The sequence below is a fragment of the Phoenix dactylifera genome, chromosome 9, assembly GCF_009389715.1.
Source record: "Phoenix dactylifera cultivar Barhee BC4 chromosome 9, palm_55x_up_171113_PBpolish2nd_filt_p, whole genome shotgun sequence".
Taxonomy (NCBI): Eukaryota; Viridiplantae; Streptophyta; class Magnoliopsida; order Arecales; family Arecaceae; genus Phoenix; species Phoenix dactylifera.
This window is the reverse complement of record NC_052400.1, coordinates 19,639,232-19,653,841: the sequence shown is the minus strand read 5'-3', so window position 1 is coordinate 19,653,841 and position 14,610 is coordinate 19,639,232. Positions and strand designations below refer to the sequence as shown.

The window sequence follows — 14,610 nt, the reverse complement described above, 5'->3', positions numbered from 1 at the left end:
CAGGCTTGAGCCATGGCCTGGTTCCATGAATGAAGATTTGGGCCTAGCAAATACAAAATTTTTACCCGGCCTTATATAGATCATTGTTAGCATTGTGGGTGATCAATTTCCAATCATAAAGGTGGAAAGATGTGCTCGAGAGGAGTGGATCCGCGTGTCAGCAAATTCTAGAATTAGGGAGATTTTTCATTGTCATAATGATTTCTGATTTATTTGTAGTAGCTTCTTGGTTTCAGGGTAGCTCCAACGCTTAATATTGCAGTATCGTGTGGGCATCAAATGTTGAGATGCACATGACATAAGCAAAACGTAAGCTACACGCATTTGCCAAGCATTTCAAAGAGTAGAAATGTGCGATGTGTGACAGATACTGCATTAAACAGCCATATGGACCACCGAGTATTGGACGTAGCTCATCTCTTCTTCATAGGGTAGAAACATAACGTTATTTAATAATACTTTCATTTCTTATACATGTGAAAGTATCGTATTTTGTGAATCATATTGAAGTGAAGATGATGTAAAAAATGCTTGCATTTTGATACGTAAAGTTACAGAGAAGTTACAGAAAGAGGAGGAACACGAGAGATTTGTTAATTGCAATGCAAGGAGGCCAATCTATTTGGCATTGCTTTGTGGCTGTCTAAAGCTTTCCTTTCAAGAAAATCTTGTTGTCCCTTTCGTGCCAAATGTGCCCCAAGTGATCGTTTGGTCCCAGCCTTTCTTTAGGCTAGTAGTTATTTATTAACGATTTAAGAAAATAAACCAAACAAATCATTTAGTCTAGCATGAATTGGCCAAGCAATTTGGGGTGGTTCAACAAACTTGGAGATACGTACAAGAATATCATAAATGGTTGGAGTAATGCTACACCTTGGCGCATATGCAGGTAAGAAGTCGTGATGCAGGCATTGCAAGTGGCAAATTAGTTGGTCATGATTCAAAGAAGAAAATAGTAACCATCTGGGATGAAGTACAATCTGTTTTGGTAATAAAGTAGGATTGGATTGTTTTTTTTTATTTTTTATGATGGGGGAAGTGAAGCCGCCTAGCCTTTTCTAATTTACAGAAGCTATTTATAAAAAAATTACAAAAAAAAAAATAGAAAAGAGCAATAAATTTTTTTAACAAAAGATAGTGATCTGTATGTAGACATGTTAAATTATTAAACAAGCCAAGCAATCTCATAAATGATTTGAAGTAGAATTTGATTGGTTGGATTTATGCGAGGGATATTAGGTTGATATGGACCACAACTAAATAGATTGTTCGATCTACGAATCCATCAAAAAATTCAGTCCAATCCTACCAAATTACTCAAACAGGTCTTACGCATGATGTCCACTCGCACACATTGCATGTCTATCTCCACTTTCACCGTCCATGGTCGCTTTCAACTCCATCTCCACGTTCACCGTCTCCACTGTGGTCATCGTTGCACGATCCGAGCCGGCCGCCTCCACAAGGCCATGTCCAACTGTCTTTATCTCCACCTTGAGTAAGATCCGAGAGCCTCAAATTTCCATGCAATTTAACTTGTCCATGGCTATCACAGCCCCCACCATGGCCGCATCTATCTCGGTCTCTCTCTAGTGCACAAGAAACACACTATGCTTCAGCTTACAGCTCACGAGTCTCTCATCACAAATGGAGTTCTTGATTCATTAACTGATTCTACAAAAGCAATACTTACAGCACCACTTTTTGCTGTTTTCCACAATCATGGGGAATGGACGTAGAGGTGAAGGCACAAGGGACGCGGGAAGAGGAGGATTATGGGAGGTAAAGGAAAGATAGATGAATAGAGGATGGAAAGTTTTAAGACCAGAGAGTCTTCAGTGGACAAGAAACAGAAGGGAAAAGAAAGAGAAGAAGATAGACGAGAGCCAACACATTAATTCCGGCCGCTTGCCCGGTCAATATGTCATATGGGAAGCCTACGCCTCAAATGTTTCATTTTTGTCCCGTGCAGGCTCACATCACACGATTGTTTATTCAAAGCCGCAAACCTTGGCAAACGTTACCAAGAGGACAATAGAGTACAAGAAAAATAAGAAGAACAAAGGCCAAAGAAGTCACGAGGATCCATTAGTGGCCAAAGAAGAAACACAACTCCAAATACTACAGCGACCTTGCTTCAACTGAGCCTAGATGTTCCCAATGTCGGAAGGTTTGAAGTCCTTGGCAGGACGGAGAAGAGCGAGCATCGGCAGCGAAGGAAAATTCTCCCGGCCATAAGATCGCCATCAACAGCTCGTTCCAAGCTCCAAGAATGGAGGCCTCAAAGCTCCAAGAGGTCCAATAGGAAAGAAGATTGGAAGGACATCCTCTTAAGATTCAAACAAGCTCAAGGAATGGTAAAGGTGCACCGAAGAAAAAGGTGATCCCCCGCTCAGCTAGAACTTCATTAGTATGAAGCCTGTTCCTAATTAAAAGCATGTCCAATCGAGTTTGTAGTATGAGCATCCAGCCAACCAAGGATGTCGGACGCAAATAATCTTGAGATCATAGGATATTTTTGAAATATGTTTCAATTTGTGTTCAATTGCTACATGATGCGTAGAAATTGTATCGTGTCCCATTTTGGCTCTTGTTGTGAAAGGCACCAACTCAACAAGTACAGTTGGGAAATTTTGGGTCCAGTGTTTTCCATCAAATTTACATCTTAAGTACCTTTGATGATATTTCTTTTTCCTCGTCAAAAAACCTTAGTGCTTTGAACCAAACTGAAGTCGTGACATACATGAAACTGATAATTTACGAAATTGGTAAACGTTAAGTAATTAAGCAATATCGATAATCATGAGTTAGTCAATCATGATATCCTCTTGTTTACGCTATACACTTTTTTCTTAAAATTTTTCTCCTGCTCCATTTCATACGTAAACGTGCTCAATTTCATCCAACATTTGGGTCGTCCAAAAAAAAAGTAGGCAATGATTGTAAGACGCCCCAGTTCACACCCCATACCACCCAAAAAGGCTGCCCATTTGCTTTCAAATCCGTGGATATATTTCGGATCATTACACCCCTAACAAATTTAAACTTTCAAGTCATTTAAATAATATAAAAATATGATACGATATAACCGGTTTGCCATGATGAATTTTTTATACCAACCTCTCTTATTATGATTAGAGATAAATCATTCAATCCTTTTCTACGTATCGTATACCAAATCCAGTGCATATATTTTATCACAATATGTAGTAATCTTACATCTAAACACTGAATTTATTTTTGCAATATTTGTCATGTCCCTATTAATCATTACAACAAGCCATGATACATTTCTGTCACAATCTCTAGTAATTTTAAACCTAAGCACTGAATTTATTTCTGCAATATTTGTTCTCCTACAGAATCAAATCAATATCGAAAATTATCCAAGGTATCCGATAACCTAGAACCTCTATTGGTCCACTAAAGGGTCCACCATTACGTAGTAACCCAGGACTACTTATCGGTCCCATTTAACCAATAATTTCTCTGGAACAACTAGAAAGAAAACACCAAGATAGAGAGAGAAGTCAATCCAAAAACCTGAGACCCCTTGTACGATCGTATAACACCGACCTGGAACTCTTCCTACGGCTACATAACGCCGACTCGAGACCAATACTAGCTCGAAGTTTCAGGTCACACAATATTGGCCGGGACCCCTTTAAGAGTCGGCCCAACTTCACAAAGTACTTAGACCCGCCATTGGTCCAGTAGAGAGAGAACAAGTAGAGAGAGGAGAGATAAAATAAGGAAAGAAGGAACATAGAGTTGTAAGGGTCTCTCCCTTCCGAAATAGAAAAAAGCTTTTGACGCACTTGTGACCGGCGATCCACAACAGTATCGGTGGCGTGCCACGCCTAGCGACGATAGTCAAAACAGAAGACAAGAAGTATCAAAATAGGAAAGATTTTGCCCGTGATCAACCCGGCAATGGAAATCCATTATAAACACGCATTAGTTAATCAACAAATCCAATTGAGGACTGCTCATTTCCTCGTAGAAAAGTTTGTAGACGGGAATTTGGTGTTTGGATTCTCACCCGCCCAAGGTTGAACTAGAAAGGTCTAATTTTCAACATTTTCATCAACATATTGCAGGACAGCGGTGACTAAGCAAGCCCCACACAGTACACGTGACAGCATATCACCTTGGATCACCTGATAATTTTCAACAGCCATCATTATAAGTATTGTCACATGATATTTGAAGGCTAGATTTACGTGAATCCCACGACAATGATGTTTAAAGACGATACGAATACTCCATCCATCCCCTGAGACACACACACGCCGTTCAACAAACTACTCGAGTCGGACCTTATTTTAATTTTTCCCTCGCTCTTCTTTTTTTTGTTCTTGTTTATTTTTTCCAAACAAGTCAGAACATTAATAAAAAATTAATTTTTTTTTTTGCATGGATATCCTTCTAAATATCGAATTTTGCGTGAATATCCTTTCAAAATTGATATTTGCATATATACCCTTGTAAAACTCTATTATTGTATAAATACCCCTAATATAATGGTTGTTTAACGGTGTTAAAAAAATCATATTTATATTAATTAAAAATAAAATAAAAATTTGAAATGATGTTATTACCCCCCCCCCCCGATGCTCAGCTTCAACACCCCCCCGGTGCTCGGCTTCCCCTCCGCCCCGATCCCAAGAAGAAGAAGAAGACAAGAGCTCCACACAGCTGTGCTCTGCTTCAGAATCTCTTGGGCCCAGAAGAGAGAGAGAGAGAGAGGACTGCTAGTTCACAGAATCCAAAAGAACCTCGGCCCATCAGGATTCTCTCTCGATCTATTACACTGTTGATACCTCTAGTGTCTCGATCGGTGGCTTTTTTTTTTCCTTTTGTTTTTTGTTTTTTGTTTCTTTCAATTGCAACTCTTTCAAGTCATGGGTCGCCCAGCACCTCATAATTATGGTATGACTATTAGATTTGCCCAAATTTTTATCCAAAAGTGTGGCAAAGTTTCTATTTACTTGTATATCCTTATAAAAATTTCTATTTACACGCCTACCTATTAAGAATATTTGTCATTTTAATTTAAAACTGTTAATTTTTTAATGGTGTTAGATGGCATAGGTACATATACAAAAATAAGAATAAAAAAGAGTAGAATAGCAAAATAAATATTTGATGAGGGTATATATGTAAATATCAATTTTGGAAGGGTATTCACGCAAAATCCTATATTTAGAAAGGTATCTATGCAAAAAATCCTAAAAAATTTGTAAGATATCAGTTGGGCTGTCACCAAATCATGCAGACATGGATATAAATTTGGATTTATGGTTCATGCATACGTTAATGTAAACTTATAAATTAAGTTCACCCATCAACTGCCATTTATAAAAAAAATATAAAATATATAAATAAATCTATCTCATCCAAGCTTCTAGAACAAATGGTGCTTTTAACATGATATCAGAGCAAAGGTTTTGAGTTTGAATTCTGTCTCTGCAATCTTCAACTCCATTATTAAAAATTTCACATGTAAGGCTCACCTATTAAAAGAAAAAATCTGGCCCACATATAATGGAGAGTATAAGAAAATATAAAAGATACAAAAAAATCTAACTCATCCTATTAGCTTAAGCTTTTGGGACAAGTGCATAGTGATTTTAGCACTGTCATTATCTCTTGGTCCTTCTTACCGCATTTTCCTCCAAGTTCTATAGTTGTTGCCCCACCCTTGCCTATGGTATATCATCAATCGAGCAATGCTACTGTAAGGAAAAACACTCAGAAAAGTGATGTAGATGTTTATGAACTTCATCAAATGGCATGCTCTTTGACTGTGAATGTGTTCTCTTTTCTTTTTCTCACTCATCCCCACTTCGTTTTCACGAATATCTATGATGCAATGCGCTCAAAAAGTGTGGCAATCAGCGTCCGCTCCCGGAATTAGCATCCGTTCACTTCCTTCCACCAACTTGGTTTTCTCAGACTAAACGACGACGGAAACTAATGGTCGGTGATTCGACACGCTTTGCTCTTCAGCTCACACCAGCAAAACAATGATCAGCATGATCACATCCATCCATCTATAAGAATTATGGAGGTCGAACGGTCATGATCAAGATCAACTTCAAGTCCGCTGTTCGACCCAAACAGCGAACCAACCCAACGGTAACTAAGCTGGGGTCAACATACACGGCTTCAGATTCCACACCTCGGCCCGGTCATATGTCAACCTAGAGTCGTCGCCCTCGCAGCCGTGTCGAAACTACGTAAAACTCCTTTTGATGACTTAAATAACGCCTTCTGACGACTTCGACGGCATGCCCTCCCTCTTTCATTGGGCTCAACTTTTTCCCTTCGCCCTTTCTTCTACATAAAGAGATGGAGACCAACGCAGCCGCAGCGGCCGGTAGAGCTGGTTGGAACCCATCACCTCAAATGGAGAGCTCCCATGGCTCCACGAGGCCGGACCGCAAGACCGTCGAGAAGAATAGAAGAATCCAGATGAAGGCTCTCTGCTCCAAGCTCGAATCCCTCCTCCCCAACTCACCAACCTCAAGGGTATGTTTTTTTTTTTTTTTACACAGAAAACAGTCAATCCCTGATCGATCAAAAAGTATGTATGGAGAAAGTGAACAGATGCTCTTTTTTTTTTCTTTTGATGTAAATGGAGGCTAGGGCAAGCTTTTAAAGGTTCTCTTTTTTGTTTTTTGAGGTAGAACAAATGGTTCTCTTCTTCTTTCTTTACCGACCTTTTACTTGCGTTGGTAGGAGGGGGCGTCGACGTTGCCGCTACCGGATCGACTAGATGAAGCTGTGAATTATATTAAAGGGCTGCAAGGGAGGCTGGAGAGGATGAAGGAGAGGAAGAAACAATTGATGGGATCCGAGGGGACGAGCCGAGGTATGGGAAGCGAGATGGGAAAGGGGATGAGGTCGTCCCACATAGAGGTCCAGGACCTGGGCCCTGGGTTACGAGTTGTTCAGATAAGTAGCCCAGTGGATCGGCTCTTGTTCTACGAGGCGATTCGAGTCCTGGAGGAGGAAGGGGGGGCGGTTCTCAATGCCAACTTCTCGGTGGTCGGCGACAAGGCTTTTCACATCATACACTCCATGGTGATGACCATATTGAACATGAATTTTTGTTTAGTTGCAATCACTTGTTGCTAGCTTTGGTTGCTTATTAGCTTATTGAAATCGCCTATTTCTTCTTCTAACATGGAAGTGTCGTTAATGGTGTAGGTCGCGGATCCTAGAGGTGCTTCTGAGGCTAGCAAGGTGTTGGAGAGACTACAGAAAGCTTGTAACCAATGCTGGCGATGTTGTTAGCCTACCGTGTGTGTGAGTGCGTGTGAAAAGGGTTTGTTTCAGATTCATTAGGGGACGCCGAAAAATTATCAGTGGAAAGTAGACTATTTGCCGTTTTCTGTAACAGGGCTACTAGTTTTTCTTTTTAATTTATAAACATCTCTTTGGTTTGATTCTTCTTTCAGTGGTCTCTTTCGTGCATGTTTGGCGAACCGTGTACCACTAGGTTGCCACAAGGAGCGAAGCTCGTTAAACGCTCTACAGGCACTAAATAACGACCCACCTCAAGTTGGGACTTGGAAATTAAATTGCTTAAGCTCCGCAGGCGCGCGTGGTCATGCGATGGACTATTTTGACAGGGTCTCTGACTCTGGCAGCGTCCAAGTCCCAAACCAATCCTTCTTTCGCACGAATCCATCATTGGATCTCGCTCTGAGATCTAGACAGATGGAGGAATAATAAAATTTGGAATGCTTTAAGAACTGTGCGGTGATTAATCCAACAATGATTTGTGTGAAGTAAGGTGAACCTTCTTTCGCCCGAAAGACACAACCCCTATGCGTCCAAAACACCCAGAGGTAACACTTTATAACTAGGTGTTGATCCAACCACTCTCATGATTCATGTCTTTCTTGATTTCCTTGCAATTACAGACACGAGCATCGGTAGCGATGCATTGGCGAAAAGAAAAATTAAAAAAAGGAGGCGTAAAACTCTGATCATGGTGATTATGGAACCAATGTGTTTAATTTTCTGGCTGACTTTAATTTTGATCATGGTGATCAGTTGTTTTGGTTCTGATGCAATGTAATGAGCATAAAACAATATGCTCGCATCATCATTAATGGGGAATTGGATTCTTGGGCAGGAAACAGGAATCAGATGCTAAAGAAATATTCTGGGGAAAAAATCAGAAATTGGAAACATACCTTCCGATTCTTGCTTGACTGAGTTTTTATTTTAATATCATTTAAAACGACTATCAGTTTGTCCACGTTGTATTGAAAATTGTTCGTTGCTCCAACCTTTCCTACACATGGACCTGCCATGTTCAGTGCCAAACAAAAAGTATGATTCTTTTTAGATCTCTTTCGAAAAAATAAAATAAAAACCATCATCCTGCAATTCTCTTCTTGTTGTTGTGGTAGGGCTTAGACCAAATATAATTGGGTTTGCAGGTATTAAGGCGAGACATCTATATCACCTAATTCATTATTTTGATTAATTTAAGACTTGACCATGATTTTGAATGAAATGTAGGATTGTCTGTTGTTCCATCTTAACACGTCTGCTAAAAATTGAAGGTTCTCCGTCTCTAATCTGGCATACATATTTTTAATAAAGTATATACTTGTGTTTCTAATTCCTTTTCCTTCTAGGTTTCTATATACATTTCTTTCGAATCGTCTTCGTTAATTGCTAACACATCAAATAGCTCACAAAATATATTATCCAAAAACCTAACAGCAATCACTATGCCCGTCTCAGAATCCCTACCCCTATCAAGTGGTGTGTCCGAGTATTAGCCTGGACTCGGATGCAGCCTTAATTCTCCCACAAGTCTTTTCCGCGCGATGTCTACAGGTTGGAGCTAAGCCTTATCTTGCCAACCCTCTCGAGTGTTAAACAGTTCGACGCACCCATCAAAACCATTATTACGGATATTATCATAACACCTATTATTTATCCAAAAAAAAAATATTTTTTTTTAAATATTTGAATAATCATCGAAATAATGGCCATTGTAACCGTATTGTCCGTTTTTTATTTTTATTAAATAAAAGAATATATATTTTGGACCATACAATCATTTTTGAAGGGAATTTTGAGAAAATTTGATATATATATATATACAAGAAAAAATAATAACAGCTCTATTTTTTCATATTGCTTACCTCCACGATATAATGAAAAGTGGTTGTAACTCTTATAATAACCATCACCATCATTCGAGACCATACTTTCAATGCGGAATTCGGTCCATGACTAACTGAGAGGTTGGTCACTCTCTCCTGCCTCAATCCATTGCTACCACAGGCATTGACTGGTCTGGAGCACGATGCCACTGGATAAGGGTTGTAGCTTTTGCTCGAAAGAAGGATTCACCCTCCGTCACACAAATCCACCAGTGGATCACACACTGCTCGAAACACTCCAAACTCTATCATTCATCTATCTGCATAAATCTCAAAGCGACCAATAGAGGATATACGCTCGAAGAAAGGTGAATCCTATTTACCTGCCAAAAGATACAACCCCTATACAAATTTAGACGACATAGCTCCCACTGGTCGGCCCTTTTACTTTTTCTCGCCTGTCCAGTTGTGTATAATTGTGCATTGGGATCCAAAAAGCCCACGAAACCTTTGAAGTTGAGATACCTCAGCCCATGTGATCAGGTCCTAAAACGTAGCTCCGGTCCATTATCCTAAATCGAGAATGGGAAATGGGCCTTCTACTTCTTCAATTTGACATCCTTTTTAACAACTCTGGCCCACCTTCGCCTCCATCAAGCTCAGCATCCTTATTCCACACTCTCACATAGAAATGTCAATTGGAGAAGGGACTGATAAAGATATTGTGTTAGCTTCCATTTCTTCACTCTCATTTAATATGAGTTAGATTCTCAGTCCCTGCTCCATGGTCAACACCAAAAGGATTGACAAAGTAAAAGAAGGAAAACGAAAGCTAGTAATGAAGAGCGGGGGGAGGAAAAAAGGGGGAAAAAAAGAAAGGAAACCAGCTTCCAGGGATCATTCATCTCATGGTGGTCGGTTTGCATCACAAGCATAATAATACGAGAAGAGGAGGTCAAATTGTACAATTGAAGCAGAGAACTGTGCTATCGAGCAAGCAAGCAAATATTGGATAAGCCCATCTCCCTCTAACAAATCAAAGGAGTAAAGGAGAAATAAAGATACAGGTCCCCAAAGTTAAAATCTCAAGGAGAGGGAGAAGAAGTGGTGACGGGAGAAGGAGAAGAAGAGACGCTGGGAGAGGTCTCCGGGAACAGCGGCAGGAGCCGTGGAGGCTCGGCATCCCTCGGCGTGGTCCTCGGCGATGGGTGCAGATAGAAACCCTTCTCGGCGATCGCCCGGTCCTCCGCCAGCTTGGCGGCCTCCGAGCACGGGTGTGGCGGGCGGTTGAAGGGATCGGGTATGAGCGGCGTCACCGGACTGAGCGCCAGGGAGGGAAAATCCAGCATGCTCGGCGACAGGATCTCCGGCTGCATCCGAGGAGAGAAGGCGGTGGCGCCGACGGGCGAATCTGGGTTGGAATAGGAAGCAAAGTAGGCGGGAATGAGAGGACTGGTGATCTTGAGGTTCTTTAGGCTGTTGCGACGCTCGTAGAGCTTGAAAGCCGGCTTCTTTGGGCCGGGAGGCTTGGCGGCGGGAGCGATCGGGCCTTTGGAGGCGGCAGCGGAGGAGGAGGCGGTGGCGGCGGCGGCGGCGGCGGTCTCGGTGGAGCCGGTGAGCATCTGGACGACTTGCTTGAAGGAGGAGGTGTCGGCCTGGACGAAGGTGGTCGGGTAGGGATTAACTTCGGGGGCTTTCGGAATGGATTTTGGAGTCAGCGGTGGTGGAGCTGATGGTGGCGACGATGTGGTTGCTCCATTACTGTAATTGCTGTTGCTATTGCTGGTGGTGTTAAGGGAGGAGGCTTGGAGAGGGGCGCTCGCCTTGTCTTGGGTTTTTGGGTGGTTTTCCATTGATGCCTGAGGTAAAAACCCGTCCTTTTTAGCAGATGGAGGAGCAGTGAAGGATCGGGAGACTGGAGATGGCGTGGTGGATGAGTGGGAGGAATGAAAGGGAGAGAAGTATTGAATCTCTCTCTCTCTCTCCTTTTGTGGGTGGTTGGGGGAAAAAAAAGAAACACAGGAAATGGAGGAAAAGGAGGAACGGAGGTGGGGGAGAAAGTGAGTGCAGAATAGCGTGCGAGTTAAATAATAATAATAATAATAAATAAATGGGAGCTCTGGGTTCGCTTCTCTTTTGAAATAAAGTTGTGGCCTTGGGATCTGTCTGCTTGTTTTGTTTTGTTGATTGGGTGCTGTGGCGAAAAACGGGGTGTAGGTAACAGCATGAACATCCCCACATTTTTTTTAGCAGTGGTCTGACGACGGAACAGAGCTATGGGAAAACTTCCAACGGATAGTTTCCTGCCGGAGAACTGCCTGTCGGTGTTAACGCCGGCCTAGGCGAAGTGGTCTCCGGTGTCGCGGGAGGCCGGTCGTCCATCCGGGTGGCGGGATTTGCGACGGAACAAGCTAACAGCTCGACGGAACTTACAGCTCGACGGAACTTACCGTCTTCTTCCTTGCAGGGCGCCCAATGGATCGGAGGGGGACGGCAACGGGGGAAGCGGCGAGAGGCACTGGTACGGCAACGGGGGGAGCGGCGAGAGGCACTGGTAAGGGGTCTGGAGCCTGGGCGAGGCCGGGGCCGTGGGTGACTCAATGGCCCACGGCCGCGGAGGTCGAGCGGCTGAGCCGCTGCTTCCCGGAGGTGTTGCATCCTCCGGAGGAGCCGATCACGGCGGCCCGGCTCGAATGGGAAGGTCGGGCAGCGGTGGTCCGGAGTTTCGGCCGCCGTGTCCCAGCCGAGTGGGTGGCGAAGGAAGTCGCCGCTCGGACCAAATTGACAGAGGTGGTGGCCGTCCCGCTTGCGGACGGCTACCTCGCCCTGAGGTTCCGGTCGACGGAGGACCGGGACCGGGCGTTGAGCGAGGGCCCGTGGGTCGTGGCCGGGCAACTCCTCGCCATGACCCCATGGGTTCCGGATTTTGAACCCGGGGAGGAGGCTGTGCAGACGGCGATGGTGTGGCTCCGCCTACCCCGTCTGCCGCCGGAATATTGGTCGACGTCGACCATCTTCTTTATAGCCGCTCGGGCGGGCCGGCCGGTAGCTGTGGACAGCTTCACAGAGCAGCGGCAGGCGATGGGATTCGCCCGGGTGAGGGTGATGGTTGACACCACCAAACCATTGCTGCCGGAAGTGCTTATCCAGAGGAAGACGAAGGTGAGATGGCAGCCCTTCGTCTTCGAAAACGCCCCGGTGTGCTCCCGGTGTGGGCGCATGGGCCACCAGGTAGCGGCTTGCCGCTCTCCGGCGACCGCTACCGCTGGGGGGGGGCTCGGGTTCGGGGGGCTCGGCTTCGGCCTCTGCGGCGGCGGTGGACCCAGGGGGCGGGCCTGCCCAGCCAGCTCCGGGCGCCGGGGATAACGTACAGGGACCGATCTACGGTCCCTGGATGGTGGCGACACGGCAGCGTGTCTCGCGGGAGAACCGGCCCCCGGGGCCGGGGAAGACGACCGAGGCGCACTCGGGGCCCGGGTTGTCCTCGACTCGGCCGATGTCTCCGGCGGCTCGACCAGCTATGCCGGTGTCCCCGGTGGACACCGAGGGCGGGCAGAAGCCGGTGAAGGTGGCTCGCCGCTGGTCCCCGCTAGCCGTTGGGGGGGACGGCCACCCGGATGCATCCTTCGGCCCCCTCCTGGTGGACTCGGCCGATGACCTCCTGGCCGAGTCTGGGGACCCGGGGCTGAGTCGGCGACCCGGCAAAGCCCCGATTGTGGCCGATTCTGAGCCCAGTCGGGCGGTTGCGGCCCGGGCCAAAATCCAAAAGCGGCCCAGGCCGCAGGCGGGCCTTGGCCCACTGGGGGGTACCGGGCGGGGGGCCCAGTTGGCCCTTGTACCTGTGGGCCGAGGGAACCCAACCGGGCCTCCCCAGCGTAGCCGGGCCCACGAGGCCGGGCGCTGGGGTCGTAGGCCGGTGGGGGCAGGCCGGGGCGCGAGCCGCGACGCGGGCGTGGCCCACGCGGTCGGCGCAACCGGCGCTGTTGGCGCGCTCTGCGCCAGCAGCGCGCCGGGGGCTAGGGACGCGCCGGGCGCGCTGAAAGCGCCCGGTGCTGGGGTCGAGCGGGCCCAGGTTACGCTGGGCCCGTGCGATGACGCGCGCGGCCGATGGGCCGCGCGGTCTGTTGGGGAACCGCGGGCGCTGGGCCCTCAGGCCCAGCCTGCGGTTGGCTCTTTGGCCCATGCCGTATTAGGCCCACAGGCCCACTCAGATACGGGCCTGGGGGGTCAGACTGGACCGGTGCTGCAGGGCCAGAGCGAGGAACCAGCTGGGCCTTTTCGGTTTAGGTGTCCTCCTCAGGGAGCAGATTCGGAGATGGGTCCCCCCGCACACGACGATCATGCTCCTCTCACTTTGGGTGTGACGAGTGGGGCTCCGCCTGGGGATGTGCGGGTGGGCACTGACCATGATGGAGTCTTCCGGTTTGGCCCTTGGCCTCCGGTTGGAGATGAGCAGCGGGAGGATGCACCCAGTGGGAGCGGGGCCAGGGACCATATCGTGCCGCTTTGCAGGGGTGCCAGGCCGAACCGATGGTGACGGGAGGGGGCACTGACCACACGATTGCTGTGCAGCGCATTAGGTCGGCAGTCATGCAGGTCGTATCTGCTGAGCAGCAGGAGGGCCCAGGTAGCACGCTTGAGGTTGGCCCTGCGGCCCAGGGGGAGGATGGGTCAGAGGCCGACTATGTCGACTGTGATCCATGAGGATCCTAGCCTGGAATTGTAGGGGGGCGGCCAAGCCGTCCTTCATGTCATCCTTCAAACGGTTAGTGCAAGTTCATAGTCCGGAGATCTGCTTCATCTGCGAGACCCGGCTATCTGGTGAGGGGCTTGTACGCTTGAGACGGCGCTTAGGGAGGGACTGGGAGTCATACGCAGTCGATTCCCGAGGGCTGTCGGGAGGTATCCTGCTACTGTGGAGGCGAGGGGTGGCGACCTTTGATGTCTTCCACAACTGCCCCCAACAGGTAGTTATGGTTGTTTCGGCTCCGGATGTTGCCCCATGGGTTTTGTGTGGGGTGTATGCGAGCACGGATTATAGGGTCAGGAGAGTCCTCTGGCAGGAGATTACCAGCCTTACAGCCCAGGGTGTCCCGACAGTTGTAGTTGGCGACTTTAATTGCATATTGAGTTCGAGCGACAAGAGGGGCGGGGCAGCCGTTATGGATAGAGCGGACAGGAGGGAGTTTCGCGATTTTGTGTTGCGTACTGGCCTAGTGGACTTAGGGTTCTCTGGACCTCAGTTTACTTTGTGCAATAATCAGCTTGGCAGTGCTAGGGTTTGGGAGCGTCTTGATAGGGCCTTTGCGTCCCCGGACTGGATCCTCCATTTTCCTACCTGCAGAGTTAGTCACCTACCTCGGATCGCCTCAGACCATTGCCCCCTGCTGATTTCCACATCATCGGGACCTAGTCATCATAGCCCCTTCCGCTTTGAGAAGGTTTGGCTATCATACCCCCAGTCCTGGGATAT

The 14,610-nt window shown here is 46.8% G+C and overlaps 2 protein-coding genes across 2 annotated transcripts; one reads left to right on the top strand and one right to left on the bottom strand.

Annotated features, from left to right (window-relative positions):
* The first annotated feature begins 6,291 nt into the window (after positions 1–6,291).
* Positions 6,292–7,458, top strand: LOC103710251 (transcription factor bHLH162-like). Its single transcript, XM_008795910.4, has 3 exons — positions 6,292–6,534; positions 6,745–7,089; positions 7,216–7,458. The coding sequence occupies exons 1-3, from the start codon at positions 6,355–6,357 to the stop codon at positions 7,300–7,302; spliced, it is 612 nt and encodes a 203-aa protein (XP_008794132.2). The 5' UTR covers positions 6,292–6,354; the 3' UTR covers positions 7,303–7,458.
* A 1,681-nt stretch (positions 7,459–9,139) lies between these two features.
* Positions 9,140–11,205, bottom strand: LOC103710252 (VQ motif-containing protein 4). Its single transcript, XM_008795912.4, has one exon. It carries the CDS (start codon positions 10,988–10,990, stop codon positions 10,223–10,225), a length of 768 nt encoding a protein of 255 aa, XP_008794134.1. The 5' UTR covers positions 10,991–11,205; the 3' UTR covers positions 9,140–10,222.
* Between the last annotated feature and the right edge of the window lie 3,405 nt (positions 11,206–14,610).

Coding starts and splice junctions, on each gene's coding strand:
- LOC103710252 (XM_008795912.4), bottom strand. CDS start 10,990: ATGGAAAACCACCCAAAAACCCAAGACAAGGCGAGCGCCCCTCTCCAA.
- LOC103710251 (XM_008795910.4), top strand. CDS start 6,355: ATGGAGACCAACGCAGCCGCAGCGGCCGGTAGAGCTGGTTGGAACCCA. Junction 6,535..6,744: donor CCAACTCACCAACCTCAAGG/GTATGTTTTTTT, acceptor TTGCGTTGGTAG/GAGGGGGCGTCGACGTTGCC. Junction 7,090..7,215: donor TTCACATCATACACTCCATG/GTGATGACCATA, acceptor TTAATGGTGTAG/GTCGCGGATCCTAGAGGTGC.